Source organism: Cnephaeus nilssonii (assembly GCF_951640355.1).
Source record: "Cnephaeus nilssonii genome assembly, chromosome: 8".
Lineage (NCBI taxonomy): Eukaryota > Metazoa > Chordata > Mammalia > Chiroptera > Vespertilionidae > Cnephaeus > Cnephaeus nilssonii.
Window position 1 is genome coordinate 87,484,422 of NC_137079.1, and position 27,501 is coordinate 87,511,922.

The 27,501-nt window shown below is 37.4% G+C and overlaps 1 protein-coding gene across 4 annotated transcripts in view; it reads left to right on the top strand.

Moving 5' to 3' along the window:
* Nucleotides 1–27,501, top strand: part of FNDC3A (fibronectin type III domain containing 3A) — a 254,406-nt gene that overhangs the window by 165,780 nt on the left and 61,125 nt on the right. For all 4 annotated transcript variants that reach the window (XM_079778647.1, XM_079778645.1, XM_079778646.1 and 1 more), the window contains 4 exons: nucleotides 2,381–2,457; nucleotides 15,985–16,222; nucleotides 21,782–22,051; nucleotides 22,464–22,522. In XM_079778647.1, the coding sequence (XP_079634773.1) occupies nucleotides 2,381–2,457; nucleotides 15,985–16,222; nucleotides 21,782–22,051; nucleotides 22,464–22,522 (644 nt within the window). The remainder of the gene's footprint in view (nucleotides 1–2,380; nucleotides 2,458–15,984; nucleotides 16,223–21,781; nucleotides 22,052–22,463; nucleotides 22,523–27,501) is intronic.

Below are 27,501 nucleotides of genomic sequence, written 5' to 3' on the forward strand. Positions count from 1 at the left end.
GGCATATATACAGTAGTAGAAACTCAATAAATGTTAAATTCCTTTATTAAAATTACAAACAAGATTTTCAAGGAATTCTCTTTCTGGTTCCCAGCTAAATTTCACATATGATTAATAATATCTGTCTAACTCTAAACCAACTCTCAGGATTCAGAAGTAAACCAGCATTAGTTTAAAACTGTTCTCATTTTCTCTTGAGTCCAGCATATAGAAGTTAAAAGGTGAGTTTTAGATGAAGCCTTTCTTGCCTAGAGTTATAAAGCACCTCACAAATTTTATTTAGTACATTAATAAGTAATGTCTTAAATTTCAGAAAAATTTGTTTTTCCTTTCTTTTTCAAGAATATAAAGATAATGAGGCCTTAACTTTTCTTAGAAGCATTAGAAGCATCATAGCATGCTTAAGTCTCAAATTACATTAGTTACCAGTAATGCATAATATTTTATTTTAATATTTCCTGAATATGTAATTGAACTATATCCTTAGAAATGAAACGGCCTGGTTTTGTATCCTAATTTTACCACTTAGGTAAGCTTAACCTCTCTGCCTTAATTTCCACATCAGGAAAATGAGAGTAATAATATTTCCCTAATAGAATAAGTATGAAGAGAAAAAAAAATACATAAAAGGCCTGGCACACAGTAAGTTAGTATTAGCTATATAAAATTAGATATTGTAAGATAATATTCTGAAGAACTTCATGTATTTAGTGGACTAGTTTTGAATGGAAAGAGTATTTTATTGAAAAGTCATTTTTATAATCTATTACATAGCATAATTTGGTAGTCTGCCCCCCCACACATACATACACGTGCACTCCATACGTCCTCTTAACTACTTGAGTGTTCCCTACTCTCTTCCTTCCCTACCCCTTCTCTTCCCTTTCTTTACTCTCCCCTTCTCTCCTTCCCTTCCAGCCCTTCTGCATTCTCTTCCTGTCCTCTCCCTTACCCTCCCTATTCTCCTGTTGCTTCTCCTACTTGGCCCTCCCTTCCTCTCTCCCTTTTTGCCTTTATCTTGTCCCCTGCCCTCCTCACCTCTCTCCCCTTTTTCCTTTCCACTGTTTGGTATTTCCTTTCCTGGATCCCCTTTTTTCCTACATTCTCCTTTCAGTTTCTTTCCCTGATCCTTACCCCTTCTCCTTCCTTAGAAAGAGGAATGTAGCTATCTATGGAATTGCTGGCAACCTCCATGCTCTTTATTTTGTTTTTCTGAGTTATGTGTAATGTTACCCGTGAAGTTTGTTTCTTTTCTGCCCTATAATTAAGTTTTTCCTCTTTTACTTTTTTTATAACTGAGATCCATTATATGTACTGCAGGTTGAAATTCTACATATAAAAGGAACTCTTTCCCCATTACGTTCTTCATCAGACTCTTGGGTACCTCTCTTTCCTTAGAAATGAGTAAGGCTCTTTGAGAAAGTTTCATTTCAAGTTATTAAAACCATTGGGTGTCAGGACAATGCAGTCTAAAGTTACCAGGAAAGGGGGATCTGAAGGTGAGATTTTCTTTTTAAGTTAAATAAAGCAAGTAACATTTTAGTTCCTGGAAAGAATAAAACACACCTTCCAAAGTGCCTGTTTTATCTCAGAAAGGTTAAGAGAAAAGGTAAACAAGATACAATATTTATAAAAGTTGTTTGGAAAAGATAACACTATAAAAATGAAAGGAAACGTAGAATAAAACAAGCTGAATTTTCTTTTTTTGTCTTAAGAACTTTTAAGTGTAAGAAACAAAACCTTTTTCTGTGACTAAAAATACATGTATGGTGTTTTTATTTGTTCTCAGGCCCCCACAGACATGGCTTACACATTACATAAGAGGCTTATTTAACCCTAACAAAGCAAGTTCCAAATTCCTAACTATTCTTCCTTTTATTGTTTTTTCCTCTTGAGTTTTTCTTGATTTTTCCCTATTGCTTTTCAAAATTTTGCCTTTTTTATCTTTCATTTGTTTTATATGCAAAGTTTGGTTTTATTTTCCTCAAGGTCAGTATTTCTAAATTTGCACAATAATAAGAGTCACCTGGGATATTTATAAAGTAAATATACTGATTCAAGACTCCCGTTTACTATAAGCATACTAAATAAAAATCTCTAGGAGAGCCTGGAAATCTGTATTTTTAAAAGTTTCTCTGGTGACTATCATGATCACCAGGCAAGTTTGAGAAACACAGCTGCAGGTAAAGCAGTCAGTGCACTTTATAAGATAAAGTTTCATATTTTATAACACATGAATCATCTGAGTTTCTTTTTATAGTTATATAGTCCCTATTAGTTTGAGTGATTAGATGAAATATTCAGGTGTAATTCAAATTGTTTTCAACTTTAGCTTGCTAAGTAATCCTGGATTAATACATCATTTCTGTGGCCCATTCAGGTCCTGCTCAGGTTCCAATGATGTCTCCAAATGGTTCTGTGCCTCCTATTTACGTGCCTCCTGGGTATGCCCCACAGGTATGTTTTTATGTTATTTTTCTTTTAATGCCTATATAAGAGAGATCATAATGTTACTTTAATTTCCCAGTACAGTGTATCTTTGGTAAATTTGTTTCAAGTACTTTAGTGCATTTGGTGTATTTGGAAAGGAGAAAAAAATTAAATTGGTAGCACTCATCATTTGGTTTTTCTTTGGGTGGTGAATTATAATAGAGAATAAATTCTAGAGTTTTGTTCCCTGAATATGTGAATAATGTAAGTACTATAAAGGTTAAAAGGTACCCAAGATATGCTTCCAACCTTATTCATACAATGGCTCACAGATACCCATAATAACTGTATGGCACATTGTAGTAAATCGAAGAGAATTGAGACCTGTAAACCTGCAACTCTAAGGACTAAGGGGATCAATATTATCACACACCTGTAAGGCACACCAGTTGGGAATTTCTCACTTAAAGAATAAAGTATAATTAACTAACTTACACAGGCAAACTGAATTAAACTATAATATACTGCAGGTGTTCGGTATATTCTGCTAAGATTCTGTGTAATTTGTACTCGTTCCTAAAATCTTTTTGGAAGTACAAAGTTTATTTTCCTTGCAATGAATTTATACTTGAAATTTTCTTCAGGCCCTCTTATTTCCTTCCTAATCATGCCAGAATATTGATTGGCTATTGTAGTGGATTCATTGCCCATTCTATGAAGCCCACCACTATATGAATGGCAGCAAAAAAAAAAAAAAAAAAAGACCATGCTTGTGGGGAGAATGGAAGCAGTATGAAAATTAGAGTCAGAAAAGCTAGATGCATACTTATTTTAAAACTTGGCTAGCTGCATGGCCTTAGACATATCAACTTCCTTGAATCTCATTGTCTTCACTGTAAGATGAGATGATAGCATATTTGAAAGTACTTTGTAAGCTTTTCAGAAAAATATTCTGCTATCTCTACTTTTGTTTAACACACTGACTCCTTAATTTATTGTAGTGTCCATTCTGCTTATTACCTAACTAAATCTGCTTTGCTATGTACCAACCCCAGGGGCATTTTTTTCAAGCTTGATCTTCTTTGACTTCTATACATTTGACACCATTGATATGGGTTACTCCAGATTTCCTTGACATAATGCTATTCTGATTCTTTCTACTTCTCTGGTTGCTTCTTTGCAGACCTTTCTCCACTTATATAAGACCAGACCTGTTTCAACAAACGTATTGAATGACGCTGTGTGCCAAGTTATGTATTGGGTACTAGTGACAGAAAGATGATTAAGACAAACTATTTTGGTATAATTATAAGGTATCCTGCTGTTTTCTCAGCTAACAGTACTTTTTGTTTTTATGGCAAATTCTTGCCCTTCTCATTAATGACCTCCTAGAAGTATCTTTCCTTCCTTGAACCTTTCCAGGTGCCTGTGCTTTTGGGTTCTCATGGCACATTGTGATCCCTCTTTCAGTGAATGAATCACAGGTTAGGTAATAAATTATCTTTCCTAAGAAGATTATGAATTATTACAGTTCCCCTATTCAACAGTAAAATGTATTGAGTGCTCACATATGCCAGGCACTCTGCTAGGTGCTTAGGATATATCCGTGGATAAAAGAGGCAAAGACTTACGTCCCTCTGTAGTTTACATTCTTGTGAGGAGAAACAAGCAACAAGCATAATAAATGGATAAATCATATAATGTATTAGGTGGTGAGTGATATGGGAAGGAAAAGAAAGAAATAGAATTGGTTACATTTTAAAAATAGGGTGGTCAGACTAGGTCTCATTGGAAAAGTGACATTTGAACCCAATCTTGAAGGGCAGATTTAAGCCAGTCATGCGTTTATTTGGGGGAAGAGGATTCTGGGAACAGGGACAGCAAGGAGGCTGCAGTGGCTATACTGAGTACTCAAGCAGAAAATGGTAAGTAATGGGGTCAGAGAGGTAACAGGACCAGATAATAAGTAATCTTACTCATCTTTATTTCCTCAATGCTGACCACAGTGCTTGTTACATAGTAGAAGTTCAATAAGTACTTAGAAATTAATCAAATAATCATCCAAGGTGTGAGGTTCTATATCTTTAGGCCAAGAGCCACTAAAATAATCTTCCCATTTTACTTTGAACTTTTCACTTGTTATCATAAAGAGCCTTTAGTTGGCTTGTTCACTCAAGGGAGTCTAGATTTCTTGACATATAAAACCTTACACAGTTCTGCCCTACCCTTCTCTTGATAGGTCTAATCACATCCCTTTTTGCAGCCAAACATGATTACTCACATACTCACTTGATGTTTTCCTTTCTCCATGGTTTTGTTAATGCTGTTGCCTAGGGCATGTTATTCATTCCCTCATTTCTGCCTCTTGAAATTCTACCCATCCTTGAAGACCTAGGTTATGTATTTACACACTTCTTGGTTATGTATTTACACACCACCTAGTATTATGATGTACTTTTTTTTTTCCTCTTACAGGATTTTAAGTTTCTTGAGGCTAAGAGGTGCCTTTTAATTATTTTTGTTCTGTGGTAACTAGAATATAGTAGTGTTTTATAAATATTTGTCAAATAAGTGAATGAGCTTTAACAGTAATCTTACTAGAAGGACTATGTGAGGCTACTGGGCTACTATTATCTATCTTAATTTAAGATTTTCTCTAGGAAGTGTATCATTTTCCATTACACAGGGTAATCCAAAGACAAAAATCTAGTCTTATAATGATTGAAATAATATAAGTATCCACTATGTAAGAATGGATTCTAGCTAGCATTTTGACATCACTGTGAAAATGCAATTTCTGATTTTAGAAAGTACTTACTAGTTCTAGCACATCTAAGCACTTGATAATTATCCAAATCTTGACATATAAGCAAACATAATTATATAGCAAATTTAGAAGCTAGGAATTGAATCAAATGTTAAGACACATAGGTGGCTATAATAAAGTATAGGTTGTATATTGCTCAGCAGGAGCCATATAGCACATATACCAAGCCTATAAATAGCTATCTGTAGTCTACTTTCAGACTTTTGCACTGATTTCTCCTCATGGCATCAGGTTTAATCACCTTCATCCCCTGCCTTATGTGTTGTTGTTGACTCAGGGAAGGTCAAATAATGTTTTTGCTGTATCATCATGTGATTTAGTTTATACTAATGGGATTCAGCAAATATATGTATCCTAAAAAGTTCGGTCAGAACTGTTTAGGATACAGGGCTGCAAAAATAAAAATCCAGTGGCTGGCCGTTGTGGTTCAGTGGTTGAGCGTCGACCCATGAACCAGGAGGTCACAGTTCGATTCCCCTTCAGGCACATGCCCGGGTTGTGGGCTTGATCTCCATTAGGGGGTGTGCCTGAAGGAACCAAACAATGATTCTCTCTCATTGATATTTCGATCTCTCTCTCCCTCTTCCTTCCTCTCTGAAATCAATAGAAACTTCCTATATAATAAAAGCCTAATATGCTAAGTGTCCAGTTGTCTGTTCAACCAATCAAAGCATAATATGCTAATGATATACTCAACCACTGCTATGACATGCACTGACCACCAGGGGGCAGACAATTGACCGGTTGACCAGTCGCTTGCTGCTGGGGTCCTACCGATCAGGACTGAGCAAGATGGCCAGACACGCCCTGGAGCCTCCCGTGGTCCCTCCCCAGCTGACCAACCTCCTGCATCCTTCCCCGGCCCCGATAGTGCACCTCGGTCTGGCCTGCACCCTCTCGCAATCTGGGACTCCTTGGGAGATGTTGGGGAGCAGGTTTCGGCCCGATCCCACAGACCAGGCAGAGGGACCCCACTGGTGCACGAATTCGTGTACTGGGCCTCTAGTATAAAATAAAAATCCAATGTTGGGACTTTTTAGCTCTATCACTGAGGAAATAATGTGGCATACATACACCTAAGAGTATATTAAGTATATTAGAGAAGAAAAACAAAAAGTCCCAAAGATAAATCGATCTTAATTTAAGATTAAGAGCAAATTTAATCAAAGTACTTAATAGAAGGAACTTATGAAGAAATCATGATTTACCTAGGATATAACAACCTTCAAATTTGTGATATTTGTCCTAATGCCATGTCCCTATTAAGTTGAGAACCACTTCAGAAATGAACTCATTATTAACTCTTGCATATATTTTAACTTCATTAACATTAGACAGTCAGGGTGTCATACATTAGGTAGCTTTGGGAGTAAATGGTTTTATATTTCTCATTTGCAGAATTTGCACAACCCAGACCTGCTATTAAAATTGCCAGTTGTATTAGACAGCCTTTATATCTTATTCAGGAGTTCTACATTATTATTTATTTTATAATCTTTGCAACTTACTCCTATGATACTGTAGCATTCTACTCAACAATAATGGGAATAGTGAGACTTAGTTTTTTAGTAATACACATAATTTTTATTATCAAATCAGAAAAATGGATCACCATTTTAAAAAAATTATTATTTTAAAAAAATTTTGTTTACCATACCACTACTGTTCAATATAATAGGGAGACCTAAAGCTAATTAAAATGATATGCATAAAGCAAAATGAAATTGTTCACCAGCAGCTTAAATATAAAGGAATATTAATTTTGCAAATAAGGCAATTAAAATATATTTTGTGATAACAAATACAGTTGTACATTTTAAACTACTTTTCTGATCGTTATGTAGAAAAACTTGGGAAATATTTAAAAAGGTAGATGAAAAAATTACATTGAATATTGTAATCCAGAGATACTTTCTGTAAACACTTAGTATATTTTTCTTTAGCCCTTTTTCTAATTGCAAACATAATTTTAGACATGACCTTAATGAGCTTTATTATTGTAGTTTAACAAATAAGAAAGGAAAGTTTGTGAGAGTTTGACATATTGCATAGAGGCAGAAATGTGTGCCAACTGAATAAACTAAGATATTAAATGGGGAAACAACAATTGTAAAACTCAAACACAAAGCAGTTAATGACAGAAAGCAAAAAGTGACAGGAGTCAAAGGAACTTAACTGACTGGCAAATAATACTAACTTATAGTCACTAAAAGCATAACTTTTTATTAACACTTGGTGTTTTGGGGATGAATATAGACAACCTGAATGGGACTCCTGAAAGGTAACATCCAAAGTTCTTTCCTGCCTTTCTTGTAATGGCTCCCCTATTTTTTATGGACTGTGGGTAGTTATGGTATGAAAAGGTACTCAACAGGGAGGGGTTGACCTCATAATGCAGGGAAAGGGCCTGTATCAAATCAGGGGAAGTTTCAGATTATGATTTTGAGCTGCATTTGACCTTCATGTCATCATGCATCAATGGAGGTCAGTAAATTTTCCAAAGATTCTCCAAACCAGTCTGAGCTCAGTCTTCTCTGTCTTTCCTGTAGAAATCAGCCAAAAAAGATGGGTAGGATAAGAAATTGGAAGATAGGGGGACATAGAGGTAAAGCTAGAAAGTATGTAGTCGTGTGTGTGTGTGTGTGTGTGTGTGTGTGTGTGTGTAGATATGTAAAATAAATATCTGTTGAATGAATGGTCAGAAATACCTGTATTGTTGAATAGTTTGAAGTAGGAATAGTTTGGGTTCAGGGTAAGGCCATAGAGTAGAAGGGAAGCAAAATTTTTGAGAATTGAAGAAATCACAGAACCCTGTTAGCGTGGTGTTCTTTCTTTCTTTTTTTTTTTTTTCCCACATTTTTATTGATTTCAGAGAGGAAGGGAGAGGGAAAGAGAGACAATGATGAGAGAGAATCATTGATCGGCTGCCTCCTACACGCCCCTCACTAGGGATCGAGCCCGCAACTCAGGCATCTGCCCTTGACTGGAATCAAACCTGGGGACCCTTCATTCTGTAGGCCCAACATTCTACCCACTGAGCCAAACCAGCTAAGGCTTGGTGTTCTTATAAGGGGGGAAATAAAGGTAGCATTCTAGTAAAACTAATAGAAGGCAATTGTTCCTTTTCATTATCATTCACTCAACAAAAAAAACTTCTGAGAAAGAGCTGAGTGTACTACACCAAGAAAAAATGGTAAATAAAATAAATTTGTCATGGACTGTATAGTATGGTGAAGAAGACACATCCTACCTAATAATAGACAAATATGCAAATTGACCATACCTCTGACACACCCACAAGCCACGCCCACCATCCCATCAGAGCGAGTATGCAAATTAACCCAACCAAGATGGCTACAGCCACAGAGAGCAAGGTTTCCTAGATAACAGAGGAAGCCAAGCTTTCCGCCTGCCCTTGCCAGGCCTAAGCCTCCACTCAAGCTACAAAGTTTCAATTATAGAAGGTAAACAAATTCAAACAGAAATGGCGGCAGAATGGAGCTTGAGAGAGCAGGCCAGGGTTGCTCCCGGCAACAGGGGAAGCAAAGCTTTCCGCACACCCTGGCCAGGCCCACCCGCTTAAGGCAACAAAGTTTCAATTATAACCCCAACAGAAATGGCTGCCAGCCTCGGAGGGAGCCCCAGGCTTGGCTCCGCTCCAGGCTACAAAGTTTCAATTGTAGAAGGAAAATAAATTCCAGATACCAGGGCCTCCGCTTGGGTTGCGAGGGGGCGTGGCCGGCCTGCAAACCACCACAGGCCCCTCGCTCAGGCCGCCCCACACCCCAAGGGAACCCCCACCTGATCTGGGACACCCTTCAGGGCAAACCAGCTGGCCCCCACCCCTGTACCAGGCCTCTATCCTATCTAATTAAAGAGTAATATATGCAGATTGATCATCACTGCAACACACAATATAGCTGCCCCCATGTGGTCAAAGATCCTGCCCCATGTGGACACAGAATGACCACCACAAGATGGCTAGCAGGAGAGGGCAGTCGGGAGGCACCCGGCCTGCAAGGGAGGGCAGTTGGAGGTGATCAACCCTGCAGGAGAGGGCAGTTAGGGGTGACCAGACCGGCAGAGGAGGGAAGTTGGGGGCAAACAGGCTGGCAGGGGATTGGTTAGGGGGTGATCAGGCTGGCAGGCAGAAGCGGTTAGGGGCAATCAGGAAAGGCAGGCAGGCAAGCATTTGGGAGCCAGCAGTCCTGGATTGTGAGAGGGATCCCAGATTGGAGAGGGTACAGGCTGGGCTGAGGGACAACCCCCCTCCGTGCACGAATTTCGTGCACCGGGCCTCTAGTACATAGTATAAAATATCAGTAAACACAACCACCTTTCTCTGCAGCCCCTCTCAGTTATGTCTGTGTTCAAGGAAAGAAAACAGGACTTTGCCTAATTAGAAATTACGTGGCTTATGTGGTTAGGTGGTCAGACTAGGCTGTGACATCCCCATTTGATTTATATTTCATTGTCTTTGTTTTAATTTTTATTTACATAAACTAATTTGGATTATATTTTATCCTTTTTTTTCTTTTTACAACTTGTTGATTTTAATCATCAGTGTACCCTGTTAACGTAAAATTAATTGTCTACATGGTTGGCCATTTCTCAGCAGCTGGAGGACTTAGCAGATAGTTTTGAGGTCTCCACACTCAGTCTTCATCTTGCCCCTGTTATTCCCTCAACATCTTAGCTTTTTGTTATTTTTAATTGTGGTAAAATACATATAACAAAAAATTTACCATAACCATTTTAAATATATAGTTCAGTGGCATTAAGTACATTCACACTGTTGCACTATCACTACCATCTTTTCATCTTGCAAAGCTAAAACTATACCTATTAAACAATGACTCCTGCCCTGGCTGGTGTTTCTCAATGTTTAGAGTGTCGGCCCATGCACCGAAGGGTTGCAGTTTCGAATCCCAATCAAGGGCACGTACGTGGGTTGCAGATTTGATTCCTGGGCCCAGTTGATGTCTCTATCACATTGATGTTTCTATCTCTTTCTCCCACTCCCTCGCTCCCTCCTTTCTACACTCTCTAAAAAAAAAAAAATCAATGGAAAAAAATATCCTTGCCGAACCGGTTTGGCTCAGTGGATAGAGCGTCGGCCTGCGGACTGAAAGGTCCCAGGTTCGATTCCGGTCAAGGGCATGTACCTTGGTTGCGGGCACATCCCCAGTAGGGGGTGTGCAAGAGGCAGCTGATCGATGTTTCTCTCTCATCGATGTTTCTAACTCTCTATCCCTCTCTCTTCCTCTCTGTAAAAAATCAATAAAATGTATTTAAAAAATATATATATCCTTGGGTGAAGATTAACAACAAATAATAATAACTCCCCATTCTCCCTCCCCCCCAGCTTGTCTTTGTATTTTAAATGTTCTTTTTCAGCAGAAAAAAAATGGTTTTAATTTCATAAGCAGTTTAGCCATTTTGTTTCACCAGTGAGAACTCACCTGTGTTGTGAAATTTTGAAAAACAAAGCAAAACAAAAAACTAGAAGACCAAGTACTTGTGGATGCTATACCCATAAAGTGGATAAGAACATTGAAGCCAAATTGCCTGAGTTCAAATACTGTGTAACCTTAGCAAGTTATTTAACATTTCTGTGCCTCAGTTAGCCCATCTAAAAAATAGAGATGATAATAGTACCTCTTAGTAGCATTGTTATGAGGGTTAAATAGTTAATACATGTCCCTTGAAGAACTTAGAGTTAAGTTATAGAGTAACACATATGCATTTGGAAAATTAACGAATACTACAGTATCATTAACAAGTGATAAAAAACAAATGCAGTAGAAATGATAGGAGAGAGACATCAGTTAGATTGTGGTGCCCAAGAAAGGGTTCATGGAGAGCAATCTAAAGAAACCATCCACAGTCTCCTAGCTCCACATCTCTATGAGCATCTAGAATTATGTGCTTTACCTTATCATCTCCAGCCACACACTCTTAGGCTCAATGTCCCTACTGGGATCCTGGATCCTGTCCCCTTTTGCCTGTTCAAGGACATTACTCTAGCATTTTTCTTTTCTCTTTTCTACATCATCAATTTCTTCCTTTCTGATGGATCATTTTTATTAGTATGTCAACATGTTGTAATTGCTCTCAATAAAAACAACAACAAATTTTAAAGTTTCTTGACTGCACTACTATCAGCCACCAGCCAATTTCAATATTTCCCTCTGCAGAAAAAGTTTCCAAAATTGTGCTATTCTTTAATTCTCCTCCCCATTTTCTCTCTTAAGCCCACTCCAGTCAGGCTTTGCCCCTATGATTACACCAAAACTGCTCTCTCATTAAGGTCACAATGACTTCCATATTGCTAAATCCAATGATCGGTTCTTAGTCTTCATCTTGACCTGTCAGCAGCATTTGACAAAATTGATCTTTTATCCTTGATACATATCACCAAACTCCATACTCTCTTAGTTTTCTTCCCACCTCACTTGATTGTCCTTTCCCAATCTTTCTAGAACTGCAAACTACTATATCTAGTTGCCAACTCCAAATTTCTACTTAGATGTTTCATAAACTTAACCAAACTCATCCAAAACCAAAAACTCCAAATCTGTTTTCCCCAAATAACTTATTCTTACCCTACAGCCTTCCCCATCATAGTTAATAGAAGACCATTCTTCTATAAACTCTTTTCTCACTTCTCTAATAGAATCATCAATTAATCTTTGTGTTTTACCTTTACATATATGCAGATTATATATATAGCACCTCCACTGCTACCACCCTGGTCCAAGCCACCACCATATCTTGTCTAAATTACTACAATAGTTTTCTGAATGGTTTCCTTGATTTAGCCCTTGCCCTATATTCTATTCTTAATTCAACAGCCAGAGTAACCCTATTAAATGTAAGATTATATCAGGATTTCTTAACCTTGGCACTATAGACATTGTAGTCCTGGTAATTTTTTGTTGTAGGGGTTTGTCTTCTGTGTTATAGAGTAACTAGAGGCCCCATGCACGAAATTCATGCACGGGGGGTCGGGGGGAGGTGTCCCTCAGCCCAGCCTGCACCCTCTCCAATCTGGGACCCCTCGAGGGTAGGATCAGGCCTAAACGGGCAGTCGGACATCCCTCTCACAATCCAGGACTGCTGGCTCCCAACTGCTCGCATGCCCGCCTTCCTGATTGCCCCTAACTGCTTCTGCCTGCCAGCCTGAACACCCCCTAACCACTCCCCTGCCAGCCTGATTGATGCCTAACTGCTCCCCTGCCAGCCTGATTGCCCCTAACTGCCCTCCCCTGCCGACCTGGCCACCCCTAACTTCCCTCCTCTGCTGGCCTGGTCACCCCTAACTGCCCTCCCCTGCTGGCCTGATCGCCCACAACTGCCCTCCCTTGCAGGCCTGGTCGCTCCCAACTGCCCTCCCACTGGCCATCTTGTGGCGGCCATCTTGTGTCCACATGGGGGCAGCCATCTTGTGTGTTGGAGTGATGGTCAATGTGCATATTACTCTTCTATTAGATAGGATAGAGGTCTGGTGCATGGGTGGGGGCCAGCTGGTTTGCCCTGAAGGGTGTCCCAGATTAGGGTGGGGGTTCCCTTGGGGTGTGGGGCAGCCTGGGCGAGGGGCCTGTGGTGGTTTGCAGGCCAGCCACGCCCCCTGGCGACTCAAGTGGACGCCCTGGTATCTGGGATTTATTTATCTTCTATAATTGAAACTTTGTAGCCTTGAGCGGAGGCCAAGGCAGGCCAGGGCGGGCGGAAAGCTTGGCTTCTTCCATCGCCGGGGGCAACCCAAGCCTCCTGCTCCCTCCAGCTCTGTAGCCCCTGCCATATTTGTTGAGTTAATTTGCATTCTTGCTCCTGATTGGCTAGTGGGCATGGCTTGTGGGCGTAGTGGAGGTACGGTCAATTTGCATGTTTCTCTTTTATTATATAGAATTAGCATCATCCCTGGCCTTTGGCCTGTACCCAATAAGATGACAGTAGTACTCCCAACCCGAAATTGTGACAACCAAAAATATCGCCAGATCCTGCCAAATATCTGCGGGGCAAAATCACCTCTTGCTAGGAACCACTGGCTTTTATAATTTTTACCCCCAAGATTCTGTGGTGGTTCCCCATTTTGCTGAGAGTAAATGCTGAAATCCAAGTCCTTAATAGCTAATACAGCCCTTCCTGACCTGGGTAACCCTCACTCCCTAATCTCTTTGACAGTATATGCTTCTGTCCTTCGTCCTCCTCCTTTATGCTGATCCAGTCACTTCTAAGGTACTTTAGGGGCTTTGTTTTAACTCACCCCTCTACCCAGAACACTCTTCCAGATTTCTGCATAGCTAATTCCTTCAGTTTCTTCAAGTCTGTTTTCAAATTTCATTTTGCCAATAAGGCCTATTCTGATCACTCTATTTTATTCTATGACTTGTCCCCTTCTAATTCACCCTTTTTTAAATGTTTTTATTGATTTCAGAGAGGAAGGGAGAGGGAGAGAGAGAGAACATCAGTGATGAGAGAGAATCATCCATCTGCTGCCTCCTGCACACCTCACACTGGGGATCAAGCCTGAAACCCAGGCATGTGGGCAGGAATTGAACCATGATCTCCTGGTTCATCAAGCAACACTCAACAACTGAAACACACCAGCCAGGCTAATTTATCCTTTTTATTTCCATAGTATTTATCACTTTGCTAAATAATTTACTTTCGTTGTTTTCTTTGTCTGCCCTTATGTGTATGAGCCCCCACAAAGACACCACTCTAACGTTTTTTCTCTCCTAAATTATCAATGTTTTGTTGTATTCATAAGCAAATATGTTTTATAAATGAATAGAGGAGGTAAAGTTAGAAGTATGTTTGGAAGAATATATGAGATAGATCCATGTAGTTTTAGATTAAGGGAAAGCAAAGCGAAGAAGAAAGATACAGAAATGTATATATGAAGATAGGTTTTTAAGTATACCAGCTTGGCTAGAGTTAAGGGTTCAGGATTTGGTTTAGAAGAAAGACACAGCTAAGAAGATAGGTTATAGAGCCAAGTTGAATGCCAGGTCAAAGGATATGGACTTTAATCCTATCAGAAATAGGGTCATTTGAGATTTGTGAGTTGGAGAGTTGATAAAGGTAATAGTAATATATTGTAACAGACCCTGTGGTTTGGCCACTTAAAATTCATTCTAAACTTCTTCTAATGCCCCTTTCTGTAAGTGAGAGGCTAAGAAGCTATGAACAGTTTCCAGATTCTCTTCAGCTAGGGCTTCAGATATGATTTTGTGTCCAGATATATACACTTGTCTGAGGTTGAATCCAGAACTGAGTTAATTAGGGATAAAAATGGAATATTGAGGCATCCATTTTGCTGGAAGCAAGGCATTCCAATTCTAGAACTAGCATATTTTTAAAAAACGCAGTGAATTCATCAACAGGGTAGGGTAATTTAATGGACTATTTAATAAGAACTATCTTCTTTCTAAAGCAGTAATTTATTTTTACTTTAGGCTTATCTGTACCCCAAATAAGTATGTTTTCTAATATATCTACCAAGCACATAATATATGTTTATATATAAAATTTGCTATTTGTAAGCATAATAAAATTTGTTTTTCCTGAAAAACATCTGAATTTTCCTTCAAGATAGCACTTTACATTTTAATTATTTTCTGTTTCCTTAGGAAAGGTATTATTAGCCATTTTTTATACCTCAATAGTAATCAATTAAGTCTAAAGAGAGTAAAGACCCCATTTTAATAGAGGAATTCCCATTTTTGAGATAATGTCCTATATCCTTTTGGGGTTTCCTATATGTCCTTTGCTGCTTCAGTGAGGTTCAAAGGGAAAATACCCATCATTTAAATCCTTTCCCACAATTCCTTTTGTCTCATAATAGATTTATTTTAACAGCTAGAGTATACACTTCTTTGGTTCATGTATCATTCATCTCTTCTTCAGCTTCCAATTATTTATGTACCTAATTAATGTACACCAATGTGAATTGCATCATCATTCTAACCCAGTACCTTTTTTTCTTTATAATGAAGGAAGTTGAGTTTCAGGGACATTGTTTTCTAAATGAAATAAATGAGTATTGTTTCCAGGATTTATTTTTTTTAAAAAAGAGACCTTTCCCACAATGTGGCCCCTATTTTAAAATGTGTAATTTCTAAGACTTTGAAGCCACAAATATTTTTTCTTAAGTGGGTGTTATATTAGATGTTTGTCTCCCTTAAAATGATCTTCAACTGTTAAAATTGTACTGGTCATGGTCATAAGAATTTTGTACCTGAATTCAATATATGGTTGAGCTTTAGGAGTCTGGATCCAGTTTTTTACCTATTTCTATTTTGCAGTGTCTTGTTTTCCCTCAACTCGCACCCATAATACAGTAAAGGAAAATAATTCCTAACCCTATTGTGTCCAAACCAAAAATTCCCTTGAGTCTCCCTTCATTTTTACCACGTCACTAGATGCACATAACACATTGGATAAATATCTAATATCATAGCTCATTGTTTATATTATTATTTTGCTAATCTCGTTAGTGTTTTAAGATTTATATTGCATTATATAACAAAAACTACTTCATATTGTTCAATGCCAATTCAAATATACTTAATTATTTAAAAAGTCTTTTCAAATTGATTCTGTAGTGTTTTTTAAATTAACTTTTAATGGTGTAAAAATTCTTACTCTAAACTAACATATTTCAAAAGAATTGCTTACAGTTTATGGAAGAAACTTTTAATCTAATGTTTATTTCATAGGTTATTGAAGACAATGGTGTTCGAAGAGTTGTTGTGGTTCCTCAAGCACCAGAGTTTCATCCTGGTGGTCACACAGTCATACATCGTTCTCCTCATCCTCCTCTGCCAGGCTTCATTCCTGTCCCAACCATGATTCCCCCTCCGCCACGCCATATGTACTCACCAGTGACTGGAGCTGGAGACATGGCAACACAGTATATGCCACAGTATCAGTCTTCACAAGTATATGGAGATGTAGGTAAGACCTCTAAAAATATTCTTGTTTTATGGAGTTGGCTATTCTCTGCTTGATATAATAGGGGCTATTATCATTATATAAAAGAAACAAAAATGATAACAGTATCACAATCATTTTCTGTTATCTAAGCACTAGGCTAAGTATTTCATACTCGTGCTCATCCTTCAAGGCAGATGAGTAAACAGAAAGTCAAGTAACATTTATCATGTAGCAATATTTAGTGGGGACACATTCAAACAAGAGGTCCTCTCCTCTGTTAGGCTGACTAGGCTCTTTAAAAAAATTGCACCCAGGAATAATCACATCATTGTTAAATCCTGAAGGCTGTCATGCCACTAACCCAAGTTGCTAGGTTCTGTTGAGAGATTGAGGGGAAAAAAACAGTAAGACATACATAACCTCTGCTCTTAGGGAGTTAATAAGTTGTTGGGAAGAACAGACAAACCCTACACACAAAATAATTTTCTTATTTTTTCCTGTGGCTTGAAATACCATCTGTATACTGAGAGCTCTCAAATTTGTATCTTCATCAAAACCTCTTCTCTGAGCCACAGACTTATATTTCTAACTGGCTTCTTGATAACTCCACTTAAATGCCTCATACATCTCAGTTGTACCATTTCTAAACATAAAATATAAATCTAATCATGGAACCTGCTTTTCTCTGTCATCTTTATCTCAATGTATAGTACCACCGTCCATTTCATTTGCTCAAGTGAAAACCAGATGGTAAAATTTGATTCCTCCACATCATTTGGTATTAGTCTTATTTTTAAAAATTTCCCAGATCTATCTACTTTTTCTTAGCTGCTACTCAGATCTAATCCACCATCACCTCTTGTCAGGACAAGTGCAACATCATCCTCCCAGTTGGCTTTCTGCTGTCATTCTTGCCTCCAGCCATCCAGGAGCATCCAGAATAATCATTTCAAAATATAAATCAGACTATTCTGTTTTAGTGACTTCCCTTTGCATTTAAAATAAAGTCCTAAACCCTTTCCCAGACTAGGATTTCTCCACCTTAGTACTCTTGATGTTTGGGATGGATAAGTGTTCGTTGTGGAGAAGAGGACTTGGCTTTGTTGTAGTATGTTTAGCAGAATCTCTGCCTTCTACCCACTAGATACCAGTAGTACTCGATCTACTACAACCCTCCCCTCACCTTAACCAGTTGTGACAACCAAAAATATCTCCAGACATTGCCAAATGACCCCTAGGAGCCAAAATTGGCCCTAGTTGCAACCACTGCCCTGGACAAAGCTCTGTCCTATGGCTTCTGATTGCCATTTCCCTCTTGTCTCCCCCACCCCTCTGCAGTTTTTCAGAACCTCCAAGCTCTTTCTTGCCTCAGAGAAAAGCACATGGTTTTCTCTCCACCAGGAATGCTCTTCGCCCTTTTTCTTGGAAAGCTCTTTTTTTTTCCTTTAGATTTCATCTTTCAGAGAAACCATCCATGACCTTGCCTTATCAGTCTCTAGCACTGAAATCTGTTTGTTTCTTTCATAGAACTGAGCACAATTTGAATTTTTTGTATGACTTTCTCCCTTACTTGACTGTAAATTCCCTAAAAACTGAATCTGCTTTATTCATCGCTGTTTCTCTTGCAGTTAGTTAGCAGAACCTGTTATTTATGCTTAGTAAATTTGAAGAAGATATAACTCTAAATACAAAATTTTAAATATGCAATACTGCCCTAACCGGTTTGGCTCAGTGGATGGAGCGTTGGCCTGCGGACTGAAAGGTCCCAGGTTCGATTCCGGCCAAGGGCATGTACCTTGGTTGCGGGCACATCCCCAGTAGGAGGTGTGCAGGAGGCAGCTGATTGATGTTTTTCTCTCATCGGTGTTTCTAACTCTATCCCTCTCCCTTCCTCTCTGTAAAAAAGCAATAAAACATATTTTAAAAATAAACAAAATAAAATATGCAATACTGCCTGCAAGTAGTAGATACAATCTATTTTTCAAACTTATTTTTATTGCCCAATTAATGCATATTAATTCTGTAAGTCTGGGTTGGGTTTCTACATTTCTAGCAAACTCCCAGGTGAGACTCATGCAGTATTCTAATGAACATACTTTTGAGTAGCAAGAGTTTTTTGTTTTAATGATTTTTAGAGAGCAGAAGAGGGGGAAGAGAGAGAGACATCCATGTGAGAGAGAAACATCTATCGTTCGCATCCCGCATGCTCTCCAACCAGGGATAGAACCTGCAATTGGGTATTTACCCTGACTGGGAATTGAACCCACCACCTTTTAGTGTACATGATGATGCTCCAACCACCTGGACCACACTGGCCAAGGCTTGAGTAGCAACAGAGTTTATATTACAAATCAGTCTCTTCTATTTTCTTACTCTTAATTATGACTTAGTTTTTTTAAATGTGTTTGAGAAAATTTAAGAAAAATTACATGTTACAGTTACTACTATTTTGCATTGTTAAAAACCATTCTTATTCAAAGGGGGTATACATTAGACTACATAAATATGATTCACAGTGATGTGAAGGAAAGTGAAGCATACAAACCCATGAAGAGTACAAATCTTAAAAACTAGCTACCTGGTGGTGGAAGACAAGAGCCATATTGTATATGAGGTTATAAGCCAAGGAATTTACCACTGTATCCTAATAACAGACAGTTCATTTTATAACCAGTAGCTATTTCCATGATCCTTTTCCATATTTTGTATAAATTCCCAAAGTGGTACTTAATCCAACATTTCACTGTTAACTACCATTATTGAGCCTGAACTTTGCTAGACACTGTGCTGAGACATGTATTATATCACTTAAGCCTCAATAAAATTCTGCAAAATAACAGATGAAGAATCTGAGACTCAGTAATGTTAAGTAATTTTTGCCTGGCCCCTGCTAGTTCATTGCTGAAAATTTTAACCCTATTAGGATCTTTTTTATAATAAAGTTCCTGCTCTTTCTACTGCATATTCTTTGTAATACCCTCCTCCCCACCATGGTTGCTTTATTATTTTGTTTATATTGAGTAATAAATAAAATATGAAGGCAGTTGGATAACTACATTTTAAAAGTATATACTAATTACAGTTTCTGTGTTTTTACTTTTATTAAGATATAATTTATGTAACAAAATTTACCACTTTAAAGTGTACAATTCAGTGGTTTTTAGTATATTCACTATATATCATACTCACTACTGCTATCTAATTCCGGAACATTTCTATCATCCCAAAAAGAAACTCTGTGTCTATTAATAGTCAGTTCCATTTTCCTTTACCCTATCTTCTAATCTACTTTTTATCTCTATGGATTTTCCTATTCTAGATATTTCCTATAAGTGTACATACAATATGCATATTTGATATAAATGTTCATACAATGTATAGCCTTTTGTGTGTAGCTTTCTTCACTTAACATATTTTTTTCAAGGTTGTAGCATACTAGTACTCCATTCCTTTGTATTCTTAAAAATACTCCATTATGTGGATACAATTTTATTTACCCATTTATTAGTTGATGGACATTTGTGTTATTTCCACTTTTTGTTTATTATGAATATCAATGCTATGACATTTGTATACAGTTTTTGTGTAGACATACATTTTTATTTCTTCTGGGTATATACCTAAGAGTGGAATTGCTGGCTCATATGGTAATTCTATATTTAACTTTATGGGTAACTACAAAATTGTTTGCCCTGTTTTACATCCCTACCAGCAATGTATGAGGGCTCTAATTTCTCCATTTCCTTGCAAAAACTTCTTATTGTCTGGCTTTTGATTCTAGCCATCCTGGAATGTGAAGTTTTATCTCATGATTTTGATTTGCTTGTCCCTAAATAACTACAGGTGTTGAGCATCTTTTCAACTTCTTTGGAGAGATGTCTGTTCAAATCCTTCACCCATTTTTTTAATTGGGTTATTTGGGTTTTTATTGTTGAGTTGTAAGAGTTTTTATATATTCTGGATACAAGAACCTTTTCAGATATATGATTTATAGATTTTTTTCTCTCATGTTGTCTTTTCACTTTCTTGATGGTATCTTTTGATACAGAAAAGTTTTTAATTTTAATGAAGTTAAGATTTTTTTTTATTGCTTGTGCTTTGGTTGTCACTTCTAAGAAACTATTATCTAATCAACTGTCATGCAGCTTTACACCTATGTTTTATTCTGTAAGTTTTATAGATTTAGTGCCTTCATTTAGGTCTTTGATGCATTTTGAGTTAATTTTTCTATATGGTGTTAAGTAAGAGTCCAAACTTGTTCTCTTTTTAACATGTAGATAGCTAGATTCCTATGTGGGTTTTTTTCTAATGTTATTGTACATATCCTTATAATATTCATTTCAAAAAAATTATACTGCCCTGGCCAGTGTTCCTAAGTGGTTAGAGCGCTGGCCCATGCACCAAAGGGTCACAGGTTCAATTCCTGGTCAGGGACACATACCTAGTTGCGGGTTCATGGCCTGCAACTGTAATTAGTATATACTTTTAAAATGTAGTTATCCAAATGCCTTTATATTTTATTTATTACTCAATATGGCCTGGTCCTGGCACGTGCTGGAGGCAGCCAAAGATGTGTATCTCTCACATAGATGTTTCTCTCTCCTCCCTCCTCCCTCCTCCCTCCTCCCCCTCCCCCCTCCTCTCTCCTCCCCCTCCCCCCTCCTCTCTCCTTCTCCTCTTCCTCCTCCCCCTCCTCCCCCTCCTCCTCTCCCCCCCCTTCCCTTCCTTCCACTCTTTCTAAAAATCAATGGAAAAACTATTCTCTGGTGAGGATTAATAGAACAAAAAAACTAATATTGTACTAAATTTGTTAAAGCATTGATAAATTAAAACTTGACTGATATTTTTGTGACTTTGTTTTAAAATGTTATTTTTACAGATTTTAAATTTAAAATAAAAATAAGCTGAGGACAGTTGCTTTAACAGTATTTATTGAGTATATTAATCTTATTGTTGTGTGACTTTTATTTGAATGAATAAATTTTTTAAAATCATAACCTTGAATTTACAATATTCAAAGATTCTATTACTAAACGAGCCACTCATTTCTTTTTGCTAACTCCTAAAACTTTATTTTTTAGTGATGATTTGCTTTTTTGAATCATAAGGGAATTTAAGTTGAGGCAGGTGGTGGTTTTCTTTTTACCTATTTTATGTTTGAAGTTAAAGGAGATGCTAAGAGTAATGGGTACAAAAGATTAAAGAAAAAGAACTGTCCACAGCTCAGTTCACGTCTTATTCCCCACCTATGATAATCATAGCATACCGCTATGCTATTTCTATGAAGAGTAACAATTGGGAAGAGGTGAAGGAAAGGAATGTCTCTGTAAACTTACTATATATATATATGTGTGTGTGTGTGTGTGTGTGTGTGTGTGTGTGTGTGTGTGTAATCAAGTCATAAAGCTTGGTTCTGTCAGTTGAAGAAACAAATAGGTTTTGTTTTTTTGCAAAATTATTCTTTGAAATATTTTGTTTTATATAATTATGATAGATTTATTTCTGTTCTTTTCTCATTCCATAAATGTATTTGGAGAAAGTGACCTTGTAAATGTCTTTTTAATTTTTATTCTTTCCTAGATGCTCACTCTACACATGGAAGGTCCAACTTTAGAGATGAAAGATCTAGTAAAACTTATGAACGTTTGCAGAAAAAATTAAAAGATCGCCAAGGAACACAGAAAGATAAAATGAGCAGTCCACCATCATCACCCCAGAAATGCCCTTCTCCCATAAGTGAACATAATGGACTTATAAAAGGGCAGAATGCTGGTGGGGTAAACACAGGATTAGCAAAGAACAAGTCAGGAAAAGGTAAAGGTGGTGCACAAATGGATACAGAAATCGAAGGTAACTATTTAAAATAACTCAGATATTCTTCTTGGTATTTCTCCTCAATATTTAACTTAATAAAAGTATATTCTAACCTTTTGGTCATTTAGTCATGCTCCAAATGTCATGTTCTCTACAGAGAACAAGTATTTTTTACCACTATGAATAAAAATATACTTTCTATTTAAAAATCTTATTGACTAGTTCATATAGTATTTATAGTGGTATTATAATTAGTAATCATGGTTAAAATGGAAATAGAAACTGAAGCAGAAGAATCCTGGAGAGCCACAGCTACTAAGAATGAACTAAGGAGTAAAAGCTAGAAAGTAAAAATCTCAAATACTAACCTATTTTACAAGACATATGTGTGGGAGTGGGATGATTGCATTTAAGCCCATTTTTTAATTTTCAAAAAAAATTTTTTTAGAAAAAGATGAAGAAACTAAAGCCTTTGAAGCACTTCTTTCCAACATTGTCAAACCGGTGGTAAGTATTTTGTTTATTTTCTTTACATTCATATTTACTATGTTCATAGAGGATTTTGGTATATTTTGATTTAAGCCTTACTTAATACTTAATTCTATATGAAGAATATGAGGTCAATTATGAATCAATATAGGTCTGACATAAGGAGAGAAAAGTTATCAGTGAAGCAGAATATTCAAACAAGAATTCATTTTTTAAAAACAAGGATTTAGATATGCTATTGAAAATCATTTGGACCAGGCAAAGATCTAATAAAGAATGTGGATACAACTAATTGTCAAGATTTTAAAAAACCATGTGATTTCCATATAAAATATATCCAAGTAACTCCAGATACAAAAATAGTTAAATAATATCAAACTGTAGAAGAAAATTAATATTCCTCAATCTTTTATAAGTGTAGGTGTATTAGAAGAAATCAACAAAGGGTATGTCAGCAAAATGGCTATATATAATTTTTCTGCATATTTTTAGATAGCCTAATAAAAATAATTTGCATCAGATATAAGAAAATTTGCATCAGATTAACAATAAGTGAAGTCCTCATAAAGTTATATTTTTTTAAACCCATTAAGACCCCAAAGACTTCTTCACTAGTAATTAAGAGAAATATAAATTTAACTTCTATGAAACTGTGTAGTCCGGTTTCTCAATAAAAAGCTATACAAACAAAAATGTGTGAACAACTATATGTTAACAAAGGACAACCTGAGCGAAATGGACAAATTCCTAAAAATATATAATCTTCCAAAACTGAATCAGGAAGAATCAGAAAACCTGAATAACAACTGATGAAATAGAAGTAGTAATCAAAAAACTCCCAGCAAACAAAAGCCTTGGTCTGGACAGCTTCACTGGAGAGTTTTACCAAACCTTCAAAGAACAACTAACACCTATCCTCCTCAGACTATTCAAAAAAATCCAAGTGGAAGGAACACTTCCATGCTCTTTTTATGAGGCCAGCATTATCCTAATTCCAAAACCAGATAAAGACACTACAAAGAAAGATAATTGCAGGCCAATTACCTGATGAACACAAGTGCTAAAATCCTGAACAAAATATTAGCAGAATGGATCCAGCAATATATTAAAAAGATCAGGCACCATGACCAAGTAGGATTTATTCTGGGGATGCAAGGCTATTACAATATTTACAAATCAATGAATATGATACATAACATAAACAAATTAAAAGACAAAAATCACATGATCTTTCAATATGTGCAGAAAAATCATTCTACAAAATCCAGCACCCATTTTTTATAAAAACTCTCAGCAAAGTGGGAATAGAGGGATCATACCTCAACATAGTAAAAGCCATATATGACAAACCTACAGCCAACATCACACTCAATGGGCAAAAACTGAAACCATTTCCCCTAAGAACAGGAACAAGACAGGAATGTCTGCTTTCACCATTCTTATTCAACATAGTACTAGAAGTCCTAGCCACAGTGATCAGAAAAGAAGAAGAAATAAAAGGCATCCAAATTGTAAAGGAGGAAGTAAAATTCTCATTATTCACAGATGACATGAATATTATACATAGAAAACCTTAAAGACTCCACCAAAAAACTACTAGATTTAATAAATGAATATAGCAATGTAGCAGAATACAAAATTAACACCCAGAAATCAATGGCATTTTTATACACCAATAATGAATTATCAGAAAGAGAAACTAAAAAAGCAATCCCATTACTATTGCAACAAAAAAATAAGATACTAAGGAATAAACTTAAGCAGGGAGGTAAAAGACTTGTACTTCAAAAACTACAGGTCATTGAAAAAAGAGATAGAGGAAGATACAAACAAGTGGAAGAATATACCATGTTCATGGATTGGTAAAATCAGCATCATTAAAATGGCCATAGTATCCAAAGCATTTTACAAATTCAGTATAATCCTTATTAAAATACCAACAGCATATTTCACAGACCTAGAACAAATACTCCAAAAATTTATATGTAACCAAAAAAGAACCCAAATAGCCACAACAATCTTGAGAAAGAACTATGTTGGAGGAATCACAATACCAGATATCAAATTATACTACAAAGCCACTGTAATCAAAACAGCCTGGTATTGGCACAAGAACAGGTATATAGATCAATGGAACAGAACAGAAACCCCAGAAATCGACCCAAGCCATTACACTCAATATTTGACAAAGGAGGCAAGACCATACAATGGAGTTAAGACAGTCTCTTCAAGAAATGGTGTTGGGGAAAATTGGACACACAAATGCAAAAAAGTGAAACTAGACCACCAACTTACACCATTCGAAAGAATTACTCAAAATGGATAAAAGACTTAAGTGTAAGTTGTAAAACCATAAAAATTCTAAAGGAAACCATAGGCAGCAAAATCTCAGACTCCTCCTGTAGCAATATGTTTGCCATACATCTCCTAGGGCAAAGGAAACTAAGATGAAAATAAACAAATTGGGCTACATCAAAATAAAGAGTTTCTGCACAGCCAGAGAAACCATCAACAAAATGAAAAAGGAGCCCACTGTATGGTAGAACATATTTGGCAGTAATACATCTGATAAAGTGTTAATATCCAAAATATATAAGGAACTCATACAACTTAACAAAAGGAAGACAATCCAGTTGAAAAATTCGCAAAGAACCTGAATAGATACTTCTCCAAAGTTGATATACAGATGGCTAAGAGACGTGAAAAAATGCTCAAAATCACTGATCATCAGAGAGATGCAAATTAAAAGGACAATGAGTTATCACCTTACACCTGTCAGTATGGCTCCCATCAATAAATGACAAGTGCTGACGAGGATATGGAGAAAAGGGAACCCTAGTACACTGCAGCCACTGTGGAAAACAGTATTGAGTTTCCTCCAAAAATTAAATATGGAACTGTCATTTGACCCAATGATCCCACTTCTAGAAATATACCCTAGAAGACCCAAAACACCAATCAGAAAGAATAAATGTACCCCTATGTTCATATCAGTGCAATTTACAATAGCTAAGACTAACAGCCCAAGTATCCATCAGTAAAGCTATAATAATAAAAGCATACTATGCAAATCGACCGAACAACCGAACAACAGAATGACCATCCGGACGAACTTGCGGACGACCATGCTATGACACGCACTGGTGCCAGGCCAGCTAAGGTAGGTGCAATGCTATTGGTCAAGGGACCCCTCCATTGCCCGACAATCGCCCCTCAGAGGGAGGCCCAGGCCACTTTCTGTGGGGCGATCGAAAGCGGGAGGCCCAGGCTAATGGCTGGCGGTGCTGCGGCAGGTGGGCGGAGCCTCCCTCTGGGAGGCAACTGATCTGGTGGCCCTGTGATCGATTGCCCCACAGAGGGAAGCCCAGGCCAGCCAAGCGACCTGTTGCCCACAAAGGAAGGCAACCCTTGCAGGGGGGAGTGGGGGGAGCAGTGCCGCACAGATGGCAAGCAGTGGCAGCGGCGGGGGCAAAGCCAGCTGCCGGCAGCCGGGGGAAGGAAAGCCCAGATAGGCCCTGATCACCAGCCAGACCTAGGGACCCTACCCGAGGGTCCCGAATTGCGAGAGGGCACAGGCCAGACTGAGGGACACCCCCCCCACCCCCCGTGCATGAATTTTGCGCGCCAGGCCTCTAGTGAATAGATAAAAAAGCTGTGGTACATTTACACCAAGGAATACTATGCAGCAATAAAAAAGAAGGATCTCTTACCCTTTGAGATAGCATGGATGGACCTGGAGAGTATTATGCTAAGCAAAATAAGCCAATAAGAGGACAAGTATCACATGATTTCACTCATATGTGGAATTTAATGAACAGAATATTTCCAGAGTCATAGAAGCATGGAACAGACTTAGGAATCTCAGAGAGAAGGTGGGAGTGGGTGGATGGGAAGAGATCAGCCTAAGAACTTGTATGCATATATGCATAACCCATGGACACAGTCAGTAGGGTGGTGATGGCCTGGGTGGGAGGATCAAGGTGGGTTAGAAGAGGTCAATGGGGGGAAAAGGGACCTATGTAATACTTTCATCACTACAGATTTTTTTAAAAAAGAAAAAAAATATGTTCCAGCACTAATATTAACAAAAATAAAGGAATGCATAGATAAATTAGAATGTTTTTACTGGCCAGAATGATAATAGCCACTTAAAAATATGGTTTTTGCTCTGTCTGGTGTAGCTTGATTGGTTGAGCGTGATCCCGGCACTGAAAGGTCACCAGTTCAATTCCTGGTCAGGGCACATGCCCAGGTTGCGGGTTTGGTCCCCTTTGTGAGGCAGCTGATCAATGTTTCTCTCTCACATTGATGTTTCTCTTCCTTCCCCCTCCCCCCCCAATTTCTCTAAAGTCACTAAAAATATATATATTTGTATATTTGAAGACTGCAAAAACTTACAACAATGCTTTTGTAAGTAAAATGCTGGCGATCAAACTATTTGGACATTATGATTACAACCATATGAAGAAAAGCCTTTGAAAAAATTAGAGTCAGAGTAGAAGGGAAAACCAAAATATCACAGTAGTTGTTCATATTACTAGTCTTTTTCTTTTTCTGTTTTTTGTAAGAGTTACGTCTTCATTCCATTTGAAAAGCAGCTAACAAGCGCCAGTGACTAATTGAATCCCAATATTTTATAATTAATATGGTAAAATATGTAAGTAACACATAAATGTAGAGAGTAAAAATAAATTTCTTTTTACCCACTTGTCCAATTTAATCACGCTTAACAGTTTGGGATTCCTTCCAGTACTATTTCAGTTTATTTGTATGTGTCTGTCCAGCAAAATATAAATTTTTTCTTTTGTCTCTTTATGAAAAAAGGGTTATACTGTACCCTAATGCTTGTGGCAAGAACTGTTATGCCTTAGCAATCTTTCTATATTATTACATAATTCTTTGAAGAGCTACATAGTTATCCATGTAGTCAGTTCATCAAAATATTCATCACCATGACAGACAAAATATGTATTGAGCCCTTGCTATATGCCAACAAA